Genomic DNA, 18882 nt, shown 5'->3' on the forward strand with positions numbered 1-18882 from the left:
ATACAACAAAAAATGAAATGCTGACTGTGGAGCAAATGGTAACAAACCAATCAAAACGGACTGTTTTGACTCTGTCACTTTACCTGCTCCAACGACATTTTCTGAAATGTACGACAGAAAGCCAAGCTGACTGGGGCTTCAGTCCACAGCCGCAAATCAAAAAGATTATTTGTGGTTCAGGTATCAATATATATGTTCTTTAACAGTTTCATGGCAAAAGATGTTTTTAACACAAGAGCTAAACAGGAGAGATTTTCATCCAGTGTTACACACATGGCTGTTTGTATGAAATCATAGTGCATGCTTCATTCTTCATACTGGATTGTATGCAGTAACAGTATTTATTATTCGATAATACTGCAAGTATGTGCAGTGCACTAACAGTGGTCCCTCCCTAAGCCCCACACCTTTTCTTCTCCGTGCTCCACTGACAGTTGAGCGAGCTTAGTACCTCAGTCAACTTTCTCCTTTCCATTTCCTGTATTCAGACATGCTTATGTGCTCAGCTGATCTATGTTGATAAGAAAACAGACAGACGGATGTTAAAGTGGCATAAATTCACATCTTAAATAACTTAGATTAACTAATGCTAACAAAACACTTGCTGACTAGCAAGTTGGCTAGCTAGTTGGTTAGAGCCTTGCTAACATTAGCTAGATAGTTAGCAAGTATTTGCTAACATTTGCTAACTTAAGAAGTGACCCTGTGCAGCTTTTAAAGGAAAATGAGAAACTTGACTGTGGCACTGAACTTGCTTAACCGTCACGAGAGCACAGAGCAAAAAGGGGCGGGGCTTAGCAAGGGTCAACTGACACACTCTTTTTCTTGCCTGAGCCAGCATCTGTTAAGTCACACAAAAATGAAAGGAAATGAAAGTTTTTATCATTGTTGTTTGTAAGACATCCAGCACTGTAAAGGAAGCAATAATCTAATTATTTTCATATTGAAAAGTTGCAAACTGTGGCCTTTAATGTCTTTTTTTTTTGCTGACAGAAGAATGTTGATTTCTCCAGTTTTCAGACACCCAACAAATGTAGTAACAAAGTATAGTATTCAGGGAGAAATCAGTATAAACAACTTATATTGGTTCCTTTGAGGAGTCCTTAAGGATCCACTATGGTGGGATTGTCTGTCAGTACCTCCAGCAGTCACATCTCAAAGTGACGGTAGATGCTCTCCACGTAGCTCAGGACCCTCTGCCAGTCAGGACCACCCGCTCTCAACATCTCCTCTACAGTCTGTGGAACGAAGATTTCAAATATATTCATAACCTCAAAATAAACCTGGCATCTGTCATAGCAATGTCAGATGAGGCTCTACTATAAAATGATTTATGTTATTTCTAAAAGACTCACCAGTGTTTGTGCAATCCCAACAGTCTCTCCTGTTTTGAATGCCAGACTGAGATTCTCCCTCTGCAAAGTGAGAATCGATAAGTTGAACACCATAAATCACTTGGTGCGATTCATTAAAAAGGAACCAGGCTCAGTTCCCACCTTGTTCTCTGGAGTCAGAGTGCTGTAAGGTATGTGTGAGGGGAGGTAGGTGTGGTACACGGCACAGAAGGCGAGACCATCGGCCCAGCTGCTGCTGAAGTTGGTGATGTCAATATTCTGTATGCAGAGAAAAGATAGAGAAGATTATGGTAACACAAGAGAGCCAACGTGTGGAAGCTGCAATGGTCTGAGTATTCCAGGAGCACCAGCCAGTTGATCAGTACATCCACGTTAGCTGCTGCTTGGGAAAATGCTATTCAATTACATCTATGACATTATGGTTTAGCCTCTTAAGAGCAGCGTGTGTTTATATAGCTCTAGATAAGACATGCAAACCTTGTAGCCTTGTGTTCGGCTCTGACACCAGCGCAGCAGCGAGTTTCTCTTTGAGCCTCCATGGCGACGCAGCAGCAGGTTGAAACCATCCTGGGACCTGACAACAACAAGATACAAACTGCTGAGGGCTTCAAATCTTTTAATTCAAACACTGCAGGAGTTGCTGTTGTCAGATGGGCTTTTGTGGAGGTATAAAAGAATCTTGTCATACAGCTGACTCCGTTATTGAACGGAAACCCTAATTGACACATTGAATCAAGTAAGAGAGGTGTTTTGGCCCCCGAAATTGAGCTTTATGAGTTCACCAGACAAAAGTACTTGGGTCAAAACGGGTAATTAGATTTACACAGGATGTAGCAATTGGACTGGTCTCTTGGACACAATGGTTTGTCAGGGTGTGTGTGTGTGTGTGTGTGTAGACTCACTTAATGGGAGGCAGCTCAGTGAGAGCAGAGTTGTACTTGTTCAGAGACTCCTCACGCTTTCCTGTAAAGACAAGCAGCCGCACTTCATTAGCCAACAGCATGCCGTCATTATGAACACTTCAAGTACTGGCTGAAGGACAGACCATCAAACACCCTCAAACATGCTAACATGAACGTCTACATGTTTAAGTAAGTAATGGATTTTTGGCCACTTTGACTGAAGCAGAACAAGCTACGACACTGACATTCACTGTATGAAGTAAAGCAGTAGGTAGAAGAGAACAGCGCTTTATCACAGCAGCCATATTTATATAAAATAGTAAAGTAAACACAGCACACACACCATTTAGTGTAGCAGAGCCTTTCCACCTCACCTTACCTGAATGGAACTGGGCCTAAATTAGTATCACTGGTAACACCTGTTTATCCTTTTTACACATCCTGCAGACACAGAGCAACATTCATTTGGACTTGCATTTCCAGTATTCACTCTCCTTCAGGCTCTGTTTTGGTGTCAAACTCCTGAGAAAGTGACTCTTTAAGCTTCACTGGTAGCTAACTTCATGTGTCTACTGTTTAGTGCTGAGCAGGTAGCGTACAGCTGTTTTATTTGAGCTTGTCTCCTGAAAACAACACTATTAAGAACAGTGAGTATCAAAACAGAAGCACCACATTGAGCTGAAAAACACTAACATGCTCTGCAGACCCAGAGAAAATGCAGAATTTGGTAATAATTGCCACTACAGATGAAAATTGGCAAACTCTAGCACATTTTCAGAAATGTTATTAACATGCACTGTCCCTGTCAAATAAAGTAATAAAATACAACTAAACTAAATTACTTGTGAGTTTGTTTATGAGCTTCCCCTTTCACATCATTAGGATAAGCTTCATGAGACACACCATCTAGTTCTCAAGGGGGTCCCAAAATTCGAGCCATCGTTTGTATGAAAATGTTCATTAGTGCAACTTTAAAGTTTTGCAATGGAGTTTTCTTGGAAACAAAATAAAAGTTACGTTTCTTACCTAAATGCATTTTGTGTGTCATTGTGTCTGACATGTTAAATGAATTTCCTTCTTCCTTTAATACTTGCAAAGCTGATTTCTTGAATATTCTAAAACCTGCACTGTTTACATTTGCGACTTGCTAGCAGTCTTCCTCACTGGCTTTCATAGCACACTGCTGCACTTCTTGGCGTGTTGCTGCTGTCAATTATCATTCTTGTGCTCAAGCACATATTGTGTCCTTGTACACATGTACAATACAAACAAAACAGGGACCCAGTTGTAAAAAAACAAAAATCTCCATAGGATACTTTTAAAAGCATTTCTAGGATAAAAGTGGTGAAGTGAAAAAACAGCTATACAACAAACACAAGCATACTGTGACACACTGTACACAAGCATTTTGAACACACACATACACACCTGTATCAGTGCTGGACCTGCTGTCTTGCCAATCCAGATTTCTTCTGCCTCTGAGAGGCCCCAAGTTCTTTAAAAAAGAAAGAAGATTCCCTCGAATTAGGTCAAAATAATTACATGAACAGCAAACCATGGATTAAATGTGTAAGCATTTCCAAGCTACCAACCAAACTCTAATGAAAGATCTTCCTCATCGTAAAGTATCTCACCTTGTTTGTAGGTCCAAGTGTCGAGGCAGTGTTGGATTGGGACGTTCCATTCTGCATGGTGGGGGAGTCTGAGGAAGCAGGTAATCTGGACAGGCTTCTGTAACATTACAACACACATTCAGTGAACAGGCCCGATAAACCAAACCAACTGTTTTTGATGGCATTTTTTCTGCAACAGCTGTTTTACTTGGTTCCAGCTATAAATGAAGTGGTTCAAACTGTCCTCAAATGGCTCAGTGAAGGCCTGTGGGTTGAATGCAACACTAAAAAAGAAACCACAATCACAGTCCTGACCAAATTTGGTGATTGATATCCGTTTGTGACTGCCAAGTCACAGACAAAAAATGTGGAAGACAAAGAAGCAGCTTTGTCTTGAAATATCTGACTGTCTGAACACTAAAACGCCTCCCACACAAAATGATGCCTTAATAATGTGTTACATAATAAGTACTGTTTGCTTTTGTGTATTACCTAAAAAATAAAGCTCAACTTTATCTCACCTTGACCTCTCTGTGGTTACCGTCCGTCGTGTCTCGCTGGATCGCACCTCCTCTGCACTCCTATCCTCATTGGTCACATTTCTCAGGTAACGCTGAGTCACACCTTTACAGTCTGTTCTGGTCTCTTCACTTGCAACATTCTTCGTCATATCATTCTTACTCCTGCTTTCCACCCCTTCTCGCTCCAATCTGCACACCCCCCTCTGGATCCCTTCTTTGCTGTCAGAGCTGTTGGTTGGTTCTCCATTGGGCCTCTCTGCTTCCTGACATGGAGTCTGGGTGGCAGTTTTGTCTTGAGCCTGGGTGAGGGTAGCCAGTCTCTGTCTGCTCTCCTTCAACTCCCCTCTCAGGGTCACCAGTTGTATATCAGCCTCCTTCTGCCTCTGCTGGGCAGCAGCCAGCTCCCTCTCCACATCCTTGTGCGCCGTTCGGAGGGCCGTCAGTTCTTCTTCAGCCTCGGCTCTCAGGCGGTCCGCCACTGACACAGCCACCTGCAGGTCAGCCTGGAACTGCAGCCATTCCCCACGCTCCGTCTGAAGGGGTGTAAACGGTTATTCCAACTGATTCATGACACTTTACATGAACACAAATAGAGATGTTATAATAGAGAGCTGTCTCTCACCATTTGGTGGACCACCATGGGACCTTACATTAGATAAAATATGCACAGCAGTCAACGGCGGCAGTGAGGTGAGATCCACAATCCAACATTACACTTAGTGTTACCAAATTACATATTTTATAATAAAATGAAGTAATTTGCAAAAACAAACAAAACAATGGCAGTAACACTGCATATCATGCTGTTGAGCCAACATAAATAATCACAGGGGAAATTCAGTCACTGTGACAGCCCTAAACACAGACTGATATTTGTGGTGCCTGTCTTTCTTTGAAGATATCACACACTTTGCTTCAAATGGTCTTCTCAAACGTATCTTTCTCAGTGTTTTGTCTTTCATGTTGACTTCTCTTCACAAAGGTAATGCATATGGGAATGTCAGTTTTGCAAGTATTTGATCATAAACCAAATAAAAAGTTAAAGAACAAACATCATTATAATTCATTCTGAGCCGCTAGCATGGCTAACAAAATTCAATATTACAAACACTCTAAAATGACATTGTTTCCTATTCAAATTTACCTCTGGGCCAAGATCAGTAATACATGCAGCTTGTGTTTTCATCACAGTACAAACAGGCAAACCATGCTGCTACACTTTGACAAGCATTATTCCACTGCAAATCACTTTCTACAACCTGAATACAAAGCATACAAAGGATAAAAACTGGCAACTGGTTTAAATGCAAACTGGATATGACTGCCAAAAACAAAGATGAACCCTAAAGCAGACAGTGACTATTATCAAGTCAACAATCAAATATCCATTTGGCCTTCATTAGGAGACAACAAGTTGAACTGAAGTGAGCAGCAAGCCTCAGCAAGCAGAGAGGAGTGGAGTCAACCCTAATGAGGCATAACTGAACTGTGAGCCAAAAGGTTTCGCTATGAGTGCTTTACTCATGTCATCGAAAGTCAACAAGAATATGTGTTCAATTCTGGGCAAAAAAAAGACCCCTAACAAGTCTGGACACAGACAGGAAAAAACAGATTTAAGCAACATTTTGGGAGCATTGTGAAACTGCCTCCTGTGTCATTGGCGCTGTGGAAATGACTGCGACACAGACTCAGTTTCATGTATCTGAGGATGAGTGATGGAGAAAAAGTTCCCAGTTTTCATTCTTTAAGAGTATTATCACCTCGGACAAGCACAAACACTGCCCCAGACATCAAAAGACGCCCTCTGAACCACTGAAGCCAGACAGTGCCAACAATACCAGACCATTAAAACAAAAGTTAAGCAACCGTCATGAAAGGTAAGAAAGAATGTGAAAGAGGGACAAGGAGAAAGGAATGACAATAAAAGTGGTTAAAATCACACACAGATTTCAAACTGCCCGTGGAGCGACATGAGGGAGTGCTGAGGAGCGGAGGGGCTGGGAAGGTTGGTAATTAGATGAAGAATGGATGGAGATGTGGAGGAGGAGGCAATGTCTGAGCCAAGTCGCTCCCTCATCTGACCAGTGACTCAAGACCACAGCTGGACCCGATTACACTGGATACACACACACATACACACACACACATATCATATTCCCTTCCTCCCTCCCACACATACACCTCCCTTATTCTTTTACTTCACCACCAAACCACATTGTTAAGGTTTCTCTCACACACCGACACATTCAGAGTAAGTTGGAGCACAATCTGCCTGGCAACATGTGTCAAATGAATAACAAGGAATGAAAAGTGAGGTTGTATGAGGTACTTATACATAGTCAGTGTATTACCTACAGTAGATGGTGATCTGCACGCCCCAGTTTGGAGAAGCAGAGAGGAGTACCAGCACGGAGCTTATGCAATGGACTACCCTTTAAAACACCAAAGTATTTGGCTTATTGAATTGCAGTTTTGCTTACACTCAAACTGAGAATTTGCTTCTTTTTTTCCTTTCTTTAGGTAGCTAAAACACATTTTGCTGCTGGCCCTGTTCACTCTTACTTAACTTCACTCACTAGTACTCATCATCATCATCTATTGTGGGTAACACACTGAGTACATACAAGTACCACATACAACGCCACTTCAAAAAATCTGAACTACCCCTTTAAGTAATAGTGAAACAGCCGTTTGGATCTTCAGAGAGCGTTGTTATCTGGACGTGGACGCTCCAACTGGAGCATGTCTGTTTAAGGAAACAGGAAGGGGTGCTCCTCAGTCACACTGAGATAAGGGTGTGGACTGTCAGTCTTAAAAACACACACACACATAATCCCTCAAGGGCTGACCTAGTGCCCCACTGCAAGACCAGATGTAGCATCCAGCCTTCACAGGCTCACTCACACAGATACAAGTGTCTATACTGTTGATGCACATCTGAGTTCCCGACAATTCCTGGAAAGAATCCAGCACACTTGGAGATTGTGTCAGTGTTTATATATGTGTGTGTTTGTGTGTGTGTGTTCCAACCATCTGTCCCTAGTTCACCTCCACACCCAGTCTTTCTAATACATACTTGGGGAAACACCCCAACTCAGTAATGGTTCCTCTCTCCAGCTTTCCACAGCCTGTGGTGTGCATTCAGAAAAGTGTTTGAATACAACGTTACACCTATTAAGGGACTTTTCAATCCCTCTTCAACAGTCACACACACGTAGAAAATGGCCAAATTCCCCCCGACTGGCACATGAAAATGACTTGGTAGTGCCTACAAGTTGCATATCTAAAGACCCACAGACATCAAAGAAAAGGGTCCCAAGTCACTGCCGTTTACCTCTGTAGTGCATATTGGACGCAGCACGCACACAGACCCCCTCCTCCAACCCCTCCCAAACACACTAAATCTTCTTTCAACATGTGAACAGCCTCCAACTGTGGCCTCCAGATACAGGCCCTTCTTGAGTCTGGTGAGTTGGTGGAGCAGCCTAGCAAAAAGAAAAGGGAGCAGAAAGAACCCGAAGAGATCATTCCTGGAAATCTCCAGCAGCATTCACCTGGAACTGATTCCAAAGCAGGGCTTTGAGATTGGCTAAATCTCCAGGAGAGGGGGGGAACAACACAAATCTGACCAGCCACCCACACGCACGCCCACCACCCAGCCATGAATGGAGTGTTTTCATTTTTGTTGGTTAAGACAATTGAACACGTGGTGCACATAAGCGCAGACAGATGGTACATCAGATAACAGCCTTTAGTAGCTCACTGCACATTGGGTAATCATGTGTCTTCTTTTCAGAATTCACTTTAAGAAATACATTATGACTGTGGATAAACAGAGAAAGAGGAGTATTTGTGAATGCAAGGATGAAGAGGAGCGGAGGAGAGGCTTAGCTGACAGAATGTGACTGGAAGAATAATGGCCACATGAAAAAAAAGATCAAAAACAAGAGGTCAGAGATAAAGAATAAAGGCTTAAGCAACTTAAGGTCAGATGAATAGATGGATGGAAGTGAAAGAGCGGGCCAGGAGGTGAGGAGGTGAGATAGAGGAGGGGTGGGGAAAGGACAGATACTGTTTTTACAACAAAATCAGAATGCATTTGTAGGTTTCAAACCCATTTCCCATTTTTTTTTTGGATATGCACTGGAAAGCCAAGACTCAGCTCATACGTCAACAGGAGAGCAGAGAGAAATGTTCTGAAGTGTGTGTTCAGCTCTCAGTACTTTTGTAGCTTCTAACTGAATCTCTGTCATGTGAAGTTTAGCGCTGTTATTTGCACTGTCAGGTAGCTGCTTTATTTTACCGTTTCATGTTCACTTTCAGCTGGATACGAGTCATGCTACATTACTGCAAATTAAAACTGAACATTTCTGGATTCTTCTGCTTCATAATAAAAGGTCAGAGATAACAATAACAGGACTTTTATTGTGAAGAAATGATAAGAAATACAATGTTTTGACAGTTTTACAGCCATTTGACTAAAGATGAGCACTTCATCAGTAAATATACACCTTCAAGCGATCAAGCATTTGAGCCAGTTGTATCCTTTCCCACTGAAGACAAAAGACAGATGTTAGTTTTTTTGTTTTGTCCAGTGTAAAAGGGCTAGAGAGAGGAAGGGAGGGATGAGATATAGAGGAGCACTGCAGCAAAAGTTGGAGGGTAATTATTTTGAGTTCTTGTGCTCAGGGAGGAGCGGTCAGCTCTCTGATGGAGAAAGAACGAGGCAATGAAGAAAAAGGAGAGAGGCACCGGGAGGGGAGGAGGAGGAACGCTTCCCCACAAAGCTAAAGAACCTATCACATCAGCCAAGACTCTCAATGCATCTGTACGTGTTTGTGAGTCTCCTGTCTCACGTGCAGCACGCACACAAAAGCACATGGCTAGTCAGTCACTGCAAGCTGCAGCCCTCAACCCCCCCCCACCCACCTCGCTACAGAGCACAAAACAAAACAAGTTTTGTCTCCTGAACAGCCGAATGTGAACCCCCTCCTCCGCACTGCACTCCCCTTCTCCCTGGCTCTCCACAAAAAGACTCCCAGGACAGCAGAGCAGACCGAGAGGGTTCATAAAGCTGAGCTTTGCTAGCTTATATTGCCCTATCGAGGGCCCATGTAAACACAGTGTTGGATTGCCCCAACTTCTATTACATGGCTGCCTCTCAGTGCTATACCACAGTCTCTCTGAGGTTTAGCTGGCCTGTGCAGGGCTTGTATTTCCAGTTCTCTTACAGGGATGTGGGAAAGTGGAGGAGAGAGGAAGTAAAGGCAGGAGGGAACAGGGATTGAATATCAAGTAGAGAAAGAAGTGACACCAGGGAAGTGTGGAGTAGAGGAGCTGGAGCACACTTGCTTGGAATATAATGAAACCCTACTAATATAATTGGAAAGCGGTTACTGCATTTGTGTGTCCCACCATTCCCGCAATCCACATTCTTCCAGTCCCCTCCAAATTTGCTCCCCAAAAATGTTATGGGGGCTGGCCTGCAAATGGTTTGTTAACATGTTGTTTTATCATTTCATTTTTAATGTTAAATAAATGCTCGGCAGTTGTACTTTTGACTTTCAAATCTTTTATTTTGAAATCCAGAACTACTAGCATCTAATCTACTGGAAACACAACAAAAGAAGATGAGAAGCAGTTACATTAATATTTGCAACATGTATAAAAAGAAGCGCAAATCACTGTCAGCAGGTCATGATGCTGTCAAAACGCTGGAAATTTGCCTTTTAATGTAATTATTGGTGTACTGACTCTGTAAATGTCTCATCTCTCACAACGATCTGACTTTTCAGCTAAGCACTGTGATGCACAATTCAACCCAAAACAGCCCAACTGCCTGGTCATCATAGGTAAAATAATTCTGATTCTAATACATGGAACAGAAGTGAGGACAGCGATGGGGGAAGAAAAGTGGAGGTAAACGATGGGGTTGAGGGAGGAATACTGAAGGTTATATTCCAGCTGTTGTAATCTGTGGCAGATCTAAAGGAAGCTGGGAGCCTCTGGCTACAATCCTCATAAGGGAGGGTCAGGAATCGGAATGAACGACTGACAGGAAATTACTGCAGCATATCACCATCCTCATATGAGCACAGAATGCCTGAGCAACAGGACTGAGCAATGCTTGGAGAATTTTTATTCATATTCTGTGTATTTTATTCAACTTCGGGTTGGGAACTGTGTCATAGGTCAATCCAAAATAGCTGGTGTGTCCCTACTGGACAAGCACCTTTTGCTAAAGTCCAAGGAAGAGAAATAAATGTTTGATGGAAGCCTTATTCATTACTTAAAAAAAAAAGTGGTTGAGATTGACCATTTTAACCCAAACCAGATCTTAACCACAGAGTTCGAAAACGTAATAAGCTTCTACAAAAGTGCACACTGAAGAAACAACAAGCACAAATTGCGCAAGTTTCACAAATCTAGGGTTCCCACCTAAACAAAACCAAACACAATCAGTAACAAAGGCAACAGGTGCACTGCGAACGTTCAAGATTTATGTTCTCCTTTCAAAGGAGCAACAACCATATACAACTATCTCTGATCAGCTCTACAGGTTTGAACTACAAGAAGCCTGAGCTGAAGATGATCTCAACGATAAAGAGAAGCAGAGGACAGGAAAGCCTCAGTCCCAGGGGGACCCATTCCAAGGTCTATTGTGACGTCGGGGGCTGGAGGGTGACAGGGTGTGTGTTGGTGTTATCTCCTGGATGCAAGGTCACTCTGACTCATGTATAATTGGACTGGTTGACTTCCTGTTTACTTTGCTATACTTATCCACTTCAGTCTTTCAAGTGTGCTGGCAAAAAAAGTGCATCTTTCATGTGTGGAAAGAAGGGACTAAAAATAGGAAAAGTGTACATTTTAGTCAGAAATGAGAAACAAAATTAGAGACGAAACTACAATTTTTAGAAGACTGACGCATTTTCCCTGTCAGTGTGATCCCTAATGGACCATTTGTTATGTCTCACTCCTTTTAGTTAACATTAGTATGTTTGTCGAATTGTCTGCTTTTGTGCAGCACACATTATTACCATTCTCAAAAGTTACAATCATTTTTGAAAAAGTGGGTCCTTTGTTTAAGACAGTGGCAGATGAAAGCAGGCTACTTATTTCTTGCATTTTCAAGATTTTGCTGGCATCAAAAAGGGCTTCAAAGATGAGCACTAACTATTTTCTATACCAACACAATGTAGTGTGACAAGTTTTATGAGCTGCACGTCCGTTTACTTCCTGTCAACTGCACAGTAACATTAACTTCGCCTCTAAGAGTAAAAACTAAAAAACTAAGACTGCACGATTAATCATAATCAAATCAAAAGTAGCCAAGTGCAACATCCAAATCGTAGAACCAGAACTAATTTGAATTTTTTTTGAAAAAGGAAAAATGTGTGAGAACACAGCATTATAATGATGTATTGTAGTCCTGCAGACGATGCTCTGGCCTACAAATTTTCAAACATGCTTGTTTGGAAGAGATTTCAACAAATGTCACATCATCATGATTTTCTTTTCAGTAAAACTTAAGATTGTGATGCTAAAATGATCATTCCCACTTATCATATCATATAACACAACTGCAATTTCACTCAAATAATTTCCTTACCATACTGTTCAGCCCTACCTCTAACCTTAGTGATTTTTCATCCTTCAGTTCATTACTTGGCTGTTCACTGTTATCTTGGTAAATATTAGATATTGGTATTCACCATAAATTTTTGCTTAGTGTTTCTGAGCATTTTGATAATTAACTTAGTGGCTTAGATAACAAGCAACATTAGCAACATTAGTTAATATGCAGCTCCTGTTGTTGCATGAAATGTACCGTAATTTCATCATCGTCATCATTTAAACTCGACAAAAACTCACCAAAAACATATTGGCTCGTCTTTCTTTTGTTCCACCAATCACCACCTATCAGCCCTTAAATCAGTGCGCTAGATGTGAAAATATCTCCAGGGGAGGAGAAAGAAGGAGCTAGTTGGCTGCTACAGGTAGTAAGCTACTTAGTCAAACATGCTAACATTTACAGCGTACATTAGAACTGATAAACACATACCTTACAGTTTGGCTCTCGGATTTTTGGTTTTGGAATGGCTAGAAAAAATGGACACCACACTGTTGAGTGTTGCTCTTATTAAAAGAAAACCAAAACTGGACAAGTATACTGGGTCTACCTGTTTGCTAAGCTAAGACCGGACAATCACAGTTCAGTTTAGCCTGTACCATTCGTACAACAGTGAGCACACAACCAAAACCTGGGGAAGAGGAAACATTCTGAAAAGCATACAGCTTTCTGGCATACCTCACCTGCAGTGTACTCTTCAAACTCTTCACTTCTGTCAGTAGATGCTTCAGTATCTCTGTGGGAAAGATACAGAAAGTCAGAAGACATCACATGCATATCAAATACAAAAAAATGTCAAGGAAATGGGTTTGCCCTTCTCAAAACAGGGAAATGCTAGGCCCATGATGAAATGAAAAGTTTTAGTGATCAAACAAAAATTCTTCAGATATGAATATTATTTATCAGTAGTTTATAATGTATATTAAGGGGGAAAAATGTATTGAAAAACAAAGAACTAGTCCTAGGACAGACATGACTCTTGCCTGCTGTGTTATTGGCCCCGTCCTGAGTGGCGGTGATACCCAGTGTTGTCCTACACTCCTCCAGCAGCTTCTCCAGCTCCTCAGACGGGCTGTCCTCAGCTTCATGACTGGGCAGTAAAGACTGACTCAGACCACTGTCCCTTTCTCTCCAGTTCTGCCCTGAGGAGTTGCCCACCACAGGGGAGGCGCTACACAGGGAAGAGGGGCTCTTCGTAGGGCTGGCCACAGTCTTTGCCTTGTAGACCACAGTCCGAGGGGTGGAGGTAGGAGGACCCCCATTCCTCCCCAAAGCAGCCTCTACTTTACCCACCGTACCTCCCGATTTTTTGTGCACCAGGCTAATTCCAGGGCCAGCGGTGGAGCTGTTTGAGCTGGCTGGTGGATGAGGCCTCCAATCAGGAGGAGGACCGGAAGAAGTAGGGGAGGTGCTGGGCTGTGCTTTCCTCCCACTGGATGTGAAGACTGGGACTGGAGGTGGAGATGAAACCGGGGCGGTAGGGGAAGGTTGAGGTGAAGTAGGGTGATGGAGCTGGGGGGCACCAGGTATGAAAGAAGGCCCCTCACCCTGTGGAGAAGCAGGAGGTGTGTGGAAACTATCCCCATGAGACCCTAGAAAAAAAAACATACATACAACACTTTTGCTCCCATTTTTCATGAGCGGAGGTAAAGAATGTGTGACTTCTTTTATGCACACAAAAGGTTTATTTCTCTAGAATCTTCTCCTTTGGCAAGATAATCCACCCACCTGACAGGTATGACATATAGAGATGCTGATTCAACAGCAGGATTATTGCACAGGTGTGCCTAGGACTGGTCAGAATGTGCAGTTTCATCTTGAGTAAAAATATTTATTGAGTACCGAACTATGGTTATTTTACACAGGGCTACAGATGACTTTTTTTCCCCCAGGAAGGCAAAATCATGACCCAGCCTACTCTGCCTCTTATTGGCTTACCCTGATACTCCTCCTGCCTAAACCTAACCAACGTGGGAGCACAAACAAAAGATTTGTGCCAAATTGTGGGCCTGAGGTTTTAAATTTTCTGCAACACTCATATGTAAGTTGTATACTGGACTGTGATTTACCACAGTGCAGGGTCCTGTATCAGGGCTAATCAATTTTGTGATATTGGATCAGTGCATAGACTTGCATACTTTCTGATACCTGATCCAGAATTTCAATCTGTAATGGAGGGATTTCTGACATTACATACACTGTATGTGCACGTCTTAAAATGTCCCCCTTCAGCAGCGAAGTAACTGAAGTACCCAAAAACAACTTATTTTGAGTGGCGGGACACTTTAAAATGTGAGAGACACAACAAAACAGATTGAAAGAAGTGACTGAGCAGCTGAATCATGGACAGAATGAAGGAAAAAAAAAAAACAGATTAGTCGTCACTAGTCAGGCATGTTGACACTGAAAACACCATTCACTGAGGTGACCGAAGCAGCAAGGCCCTCATTAGCCAGCAAACATCCAGGCCATGGCCCTGAAGATGAATGTTTTAATACAGACATTCCTCTTGGTCTGCTCATCCACAACGCTGCTGCCATGCTCATTTTCCAAATTCAGGAACACACACATACACAGACGACAAATGTTCCCCATAGATAGACCAATTTGCTGCAGTCGGCCGCAGATAAATTCCCAAACTTGACACAATAACAATAACACAAGTGATTTTTTACTTTTTGGCACACTGTTCCTCGCCTATAATAGCATGCCACTTAAGAAACTATGGGAACCGCTGGACATCATGTCTCCTTTCTTTTCTTTCCTCCTTTTCCTTGTTTGGACAAAAGCCTCACTGCTAGAAGAATGAAAGTGGGGTTTTTTTCTTCTTCTTAAGTGATGTAAGAGCAGCAGTCGAACATTTGCAAAGTTATGCACCACCTGCTGTAAGGCCAAATCATCGGCAAGGAATGACAGGATCGTCTAATAACTTTCTCATGCCACCCCTGCTTTTTATTTCTTCATTCCAAACCTTAACGTGCTCGTCCAACCATGCGCACGGGTGGCAGATTGACTGAATGAGAGTGTATGTGTATGTGTGTATGTGTGTGTGCCACTGAGGTCTGTGTGTGTGTGTCAGATAGCATTAGGCTTCCTATGATTAATCCACTGCCCTTGTGCTGAGCCGGGGAATTCTGCCGATTCATCACAGCTGGCCCGGCGGGGCCAGAACGAATCACATAGGGACGCGAGGAGAATGACCACTCACTGAGCAGCACACAGGAGGGCTGCCAAGATTCCTGCTGCCGCTCAGCACACACACACACACACACACACATATAGACACACACACACAGCCTTTCCGCTTGCTTCTCCTTTTGTTGCCTTCAATTTCCTGATTACCCCTTTTCCACCCTTCTTTCATACAGTCTCCAGCATCCTCGTTCTTCCTGGATTTCTCTTCTTTTTCCCTGTGCCAACCTCCTACTACTACATGTATCACAGCCTGGAGGTGTGCTGGCTTTATTTTGGAGGCCATCACACTCGCACACACACTGCCAGGTGGATGTGTGTAGGGGAGAGTGGGGGTATTTGTAACATTTTTTACAACTGTCCCCTTAGTGGGGGCATTTCAAATTCTTTCAGATGTCAGGCATCATATTCATCAAAAAAAAAAAGTCTATTGCTATTTTTGCAGAAGACTAGGCAGTGATTGTAGGCACTAGATTTTAATTATTTGAATTTAATTAAAAGTAATTTTACACTTAAATTAGCAAAACATCTTTTTAACAGAAAAAGTAGACTATGTCAACACAAATAAGGTGCTTAAATTAGCCCATGTGGCTCAGAGGCAACATAGAGCTAAAATTTGTATCTCTTTAAACCAGTTTCACCTGTCTTGGGCTACACTAAGCCAAGGAGTGATGGGAGGAACTCATTTTCACAGAACATTTGCACGTCGGGAGGTAAGCCCTGGCATTGAAATGGCTAAACCTCTGCAAAAGACAAAGGTAAAAGTTTATAGTGTTTATCTTTGTACCGTTAGCGATTCAACTACTAATTTGCCATTTTTAGTGTGCAGATTTCTAGCTCAGAGGTGTGCAATTTCAGATAGTGAATATGGCTAATTGGATGATTGAGTCAGACTACAGTCATGTAAGATGGCAGCAGAAAATACTATTCATCCAAAAAATAACTTTTTTTGTTGAAAACTTCTGCTGAGATGAAATGATCCTGCTCCTGTTCCACTGGCAGAGCGAGAATCCTTGTGAGCTCATGCAGAGCAAGTGCCATCACTTGAATTTGGGCGTATTACAATTGCCCCCTATTATAGTTGACTCCATTCTCCCCTACTGGCTTCATTATCTCAGACTCCTTATGTCAGAGACAGAGGAAAGACGTTCAACAGAAGCTTTCTGACCACAGCTAGATTAAAAAAGGGAACTGCAGAATGTGTGTGTGAGTGTTTTGACCTACCTGTGGGTCCATGGCCGTCCTTGCTGGAAAAGTTGCCCATACTGCAGGAACGGGGTTCGGGCCACTGATGGGGCCCTGCAGGTGCTTGTTGCTCTTTCACTCAGTCCAGCCCAAAGTTGCACTGTGGAGGTGACCTACACACACCCAGCTATACACACACACACACACACACACACACACACAGGACATGCAGAAAGATGATGGATGAAGTCATGCACTGTTATCCAGCTGAGAAATAATTCAGTGACTACAGCTCAGAGCAAGAAATCTTGATTCCTCTTACAGTGAGAGGCAGACTAAGAGAGGTCACAAAGAAGTCAAAGAGTGCTCTTTTGAATGTTTTGAGTAAATCAGCCTGTTTAGACAATGAGGTTTGATCACAGGGATGAGCTCGGCTGCACAAACAGGACTCTTCACTGTGGCCACAGTGACAAACAAAGCTGTTGGCATGCCAGGTTTAAAATCATCTTCACGAGAATAAATTGAGGAATGCGAGAAAAACCAACAACTGATCAAAGCTGACAAAAGAAATCTGAGATATTTCGATGGAAAAATGTAATGTAACGCCACAGACTAAAACGCGCAATCCAAACTTTTACACTCGAATTAAGTGTGCGCCCAAGAGTTGAAAAACGTGTTCAGGAAAGTCACTTAACTTTTCGGCCGCTTCGCTAAAACCCTCTTTCTTTATCTGAAGAGCAATAAAAAAGTGGATACAAACCCTTGAAAGCGGACAAATAAATCCCAAATCCTTTTGTTCTGAGTTTCTTCTTCTTCTTCTTCTTCTTCTTCTTCTTCTTCTCCTCCTCCACGCTTTGCTTGTTGGAGCAGCGCGCACTGCCCTGCTGCGTCCTCACTGAGGAGGAGAGGGAACGGCACATGGACAAATGCTGCAGCATTCCTCCAGAGCAAAGTTTAATCCGAGCAACATTTTATTGCCTGCTGGGAAAAGCTTGATAAGAAAATAAAAAACCTGATTTCAAAAAAAAAAAAAAAAAAGGGCGAAAAACACTCTGAACATCGATGGCCGATAGCGCCGATAACAGCTGGATGTGTCCACTGGAGGGCACAGTTAGGCAGAGTGAGGAGGAACCTGTTGCCTCTGGGAGGTGTGGAGCTCCTCTAATCTCTTCCCTTATTGTGAAGCTGATCGTCACTCACGGGGCCGATGACCCACTCACCCACTGAGCCAGACAGCTCCAGGCTGAAAAAGTCCAGTTGCACTTTTGTTACACCTGCTTTAAGCAGATAAAAAATTTATTTCAGACTTCAGCTTTGAGTTTCTGGCCTCTGCATCCCACAGATTATGGAGAGTTTAAGATGCTGACAGTTTTAGAGCAACATCTGCATGCCTAGAAATTTGAGTGCTTTGAACTAAAGTTTTTGCTCATATATAAAATCATTAATTAACATGAACAATTTTAACAATATTCTACAATTACTGTGTGCAATCTCTTTATTATTTTATGTTCACATGTCTTCTTACACAATATTTTATTTTATTATTGCACATTTTATTTTTATTATGTACATTTTATTATTGTTCTTCTGTCATTTCTGCCTCAATCTAAAGTTTTTTTCATAACTGAGCCTCCTGGCGAAATTATTTTACATGATTGTAGGCGTATTTGTATAAACCAAGTCGGGGGGGAAAAAAATCCTCCCGAATCTTGAAATTATTTGTCTGATTACTCTTTGGCATTACTGCAACTATATGATTTGATTTAATTTTGTCATATGCAAAATACACATAACACACTAATCCAATTATCGACAAAAGACAAGAAAAAAAAAAAAAAACAAAACAAAAAGACTATAGATAAACACAAGTTATTATGCAAAAACCTGAAGCAAAACAGTGCATAAAAACACTAAACATTAATAGAAACTATTTCCATAGTGGTCTGCTGCTGTGCTTCTGCTACATTACAGATTTAAATGAGTTGTGACTTGCAAATTTAATTAGATATTACTCATTATACTAATAGCACATTCACCAAAATAATAAGTACAATCACCTAACTCTCCACTCTCCATTTCATTTAATAAAAAGTTTGCACACCCATTTTAAAAACTCTGATAGATTCTGAGTATTGTATGTCATCTTCAAGCTGATCCAAAGCTCCAAGGAACCACATCTATGAATTTTGACTGATATTTGACTATTAGTATTACACCTATGCCGCTCTTTAATATGCTCAAACACTAATACATAGTTTATGCTTTAATGGGCTCTTTTACTGTAATCAGAAATGTAAAGAACTGCATTATGTCTTCACTGCAGTGACATTTCGTTTCTTTTTCTTTGGATAAACCTATTCCAACCAAACATGTTTGAGTTAATTCTCACCTAATCCTCCATCTGAGGTTTTAAGACATGTAGAGTTGTGAACAGGTTTGTAGAGTTTCTTACTTCACCATAATTCATTGAATAATATATCACTA

General features: G+C 41.9%; 1 protein-coding gene across 1 annotated transcript; it reads right to left on the reverse strand.

The window, feature by feature from the left end:
• Window positions 1-951: 951 nt before the first annotated feature.
• LOC146310552 (uncharacterized) lies at window positions 952-17723 on the reverse strand. Its single transcript, XM_084742902.1, has 12 exons — window positions 17159-17723; window positions 16438-16571; window positions 13005-13613; window positions 12705-12757; window positions 4392-4924; window positions 3892-3988; window positions 3686-3752; window positions 2258-2318; window positions 1833-1929; window positions 1497-1613; window positions 1356-1415; window positions 952-1238 (listed from the first exon to the last, which is right to left on the reverse strand). The coding sequence occupies exons 2-12, from the start codon at window positions 16475-16477 to the stop codon at window positions 1149-1151; spliced, it is 1824 nt and encodes a 607-aa protein (XP_084599028.1). The 5' UTR covers window positions 16478-16571; window positions 17159-17723; the 3' UTR covers window positions 952-1148.
• Between the last annotated feature and the right edge of the window lie 1159 nt (window positions 17724-18882).

The sequence above is a fragment of the Lutjanus erythropterus genome, chromosome 18 (assembly GCF_056507025.1).
Source record: "Lutjanus erythropterus isolate fLutEry1 chromosome 18, fLutEry1.hap2, whole genome shotgun sequence".
In the NCBI taxonomy this organism is placed as follows: Eukaryota; Metazoa; Chordata; class Actinopteri; order Lutjaniformes; family Lutjanidae; genus Lutjanus; species Lutjanus erythropterus.

What these genes read in the sequence shown, in the direction of transcription:
- LOC146310552 (XM_084742902.1), bottom strand. Translation starts at nt 16,477, where the DNA reads ATGGGCAACTTTTCCAGCAAGGACGGCCATGGACCCACAG. An exon ending in GGACGGCCATGGACCCACAG is followed by an intron (nt 13,614 to 16,437) that starts GTAGGTCAAAAC and finishes TTTTTTTTCTAG; the next exon opens with GGTCTCATGGGGATAGTTTC. An exon ending in TTGGGATTGCACAAACACTG is followed by an intron (nt 1,239 to 1,355) that starts GTGAGTCTTTTA and finishes TTCGTTCCACAG; the next exon opens with ACTGTAGAGGAGATGTTGAG.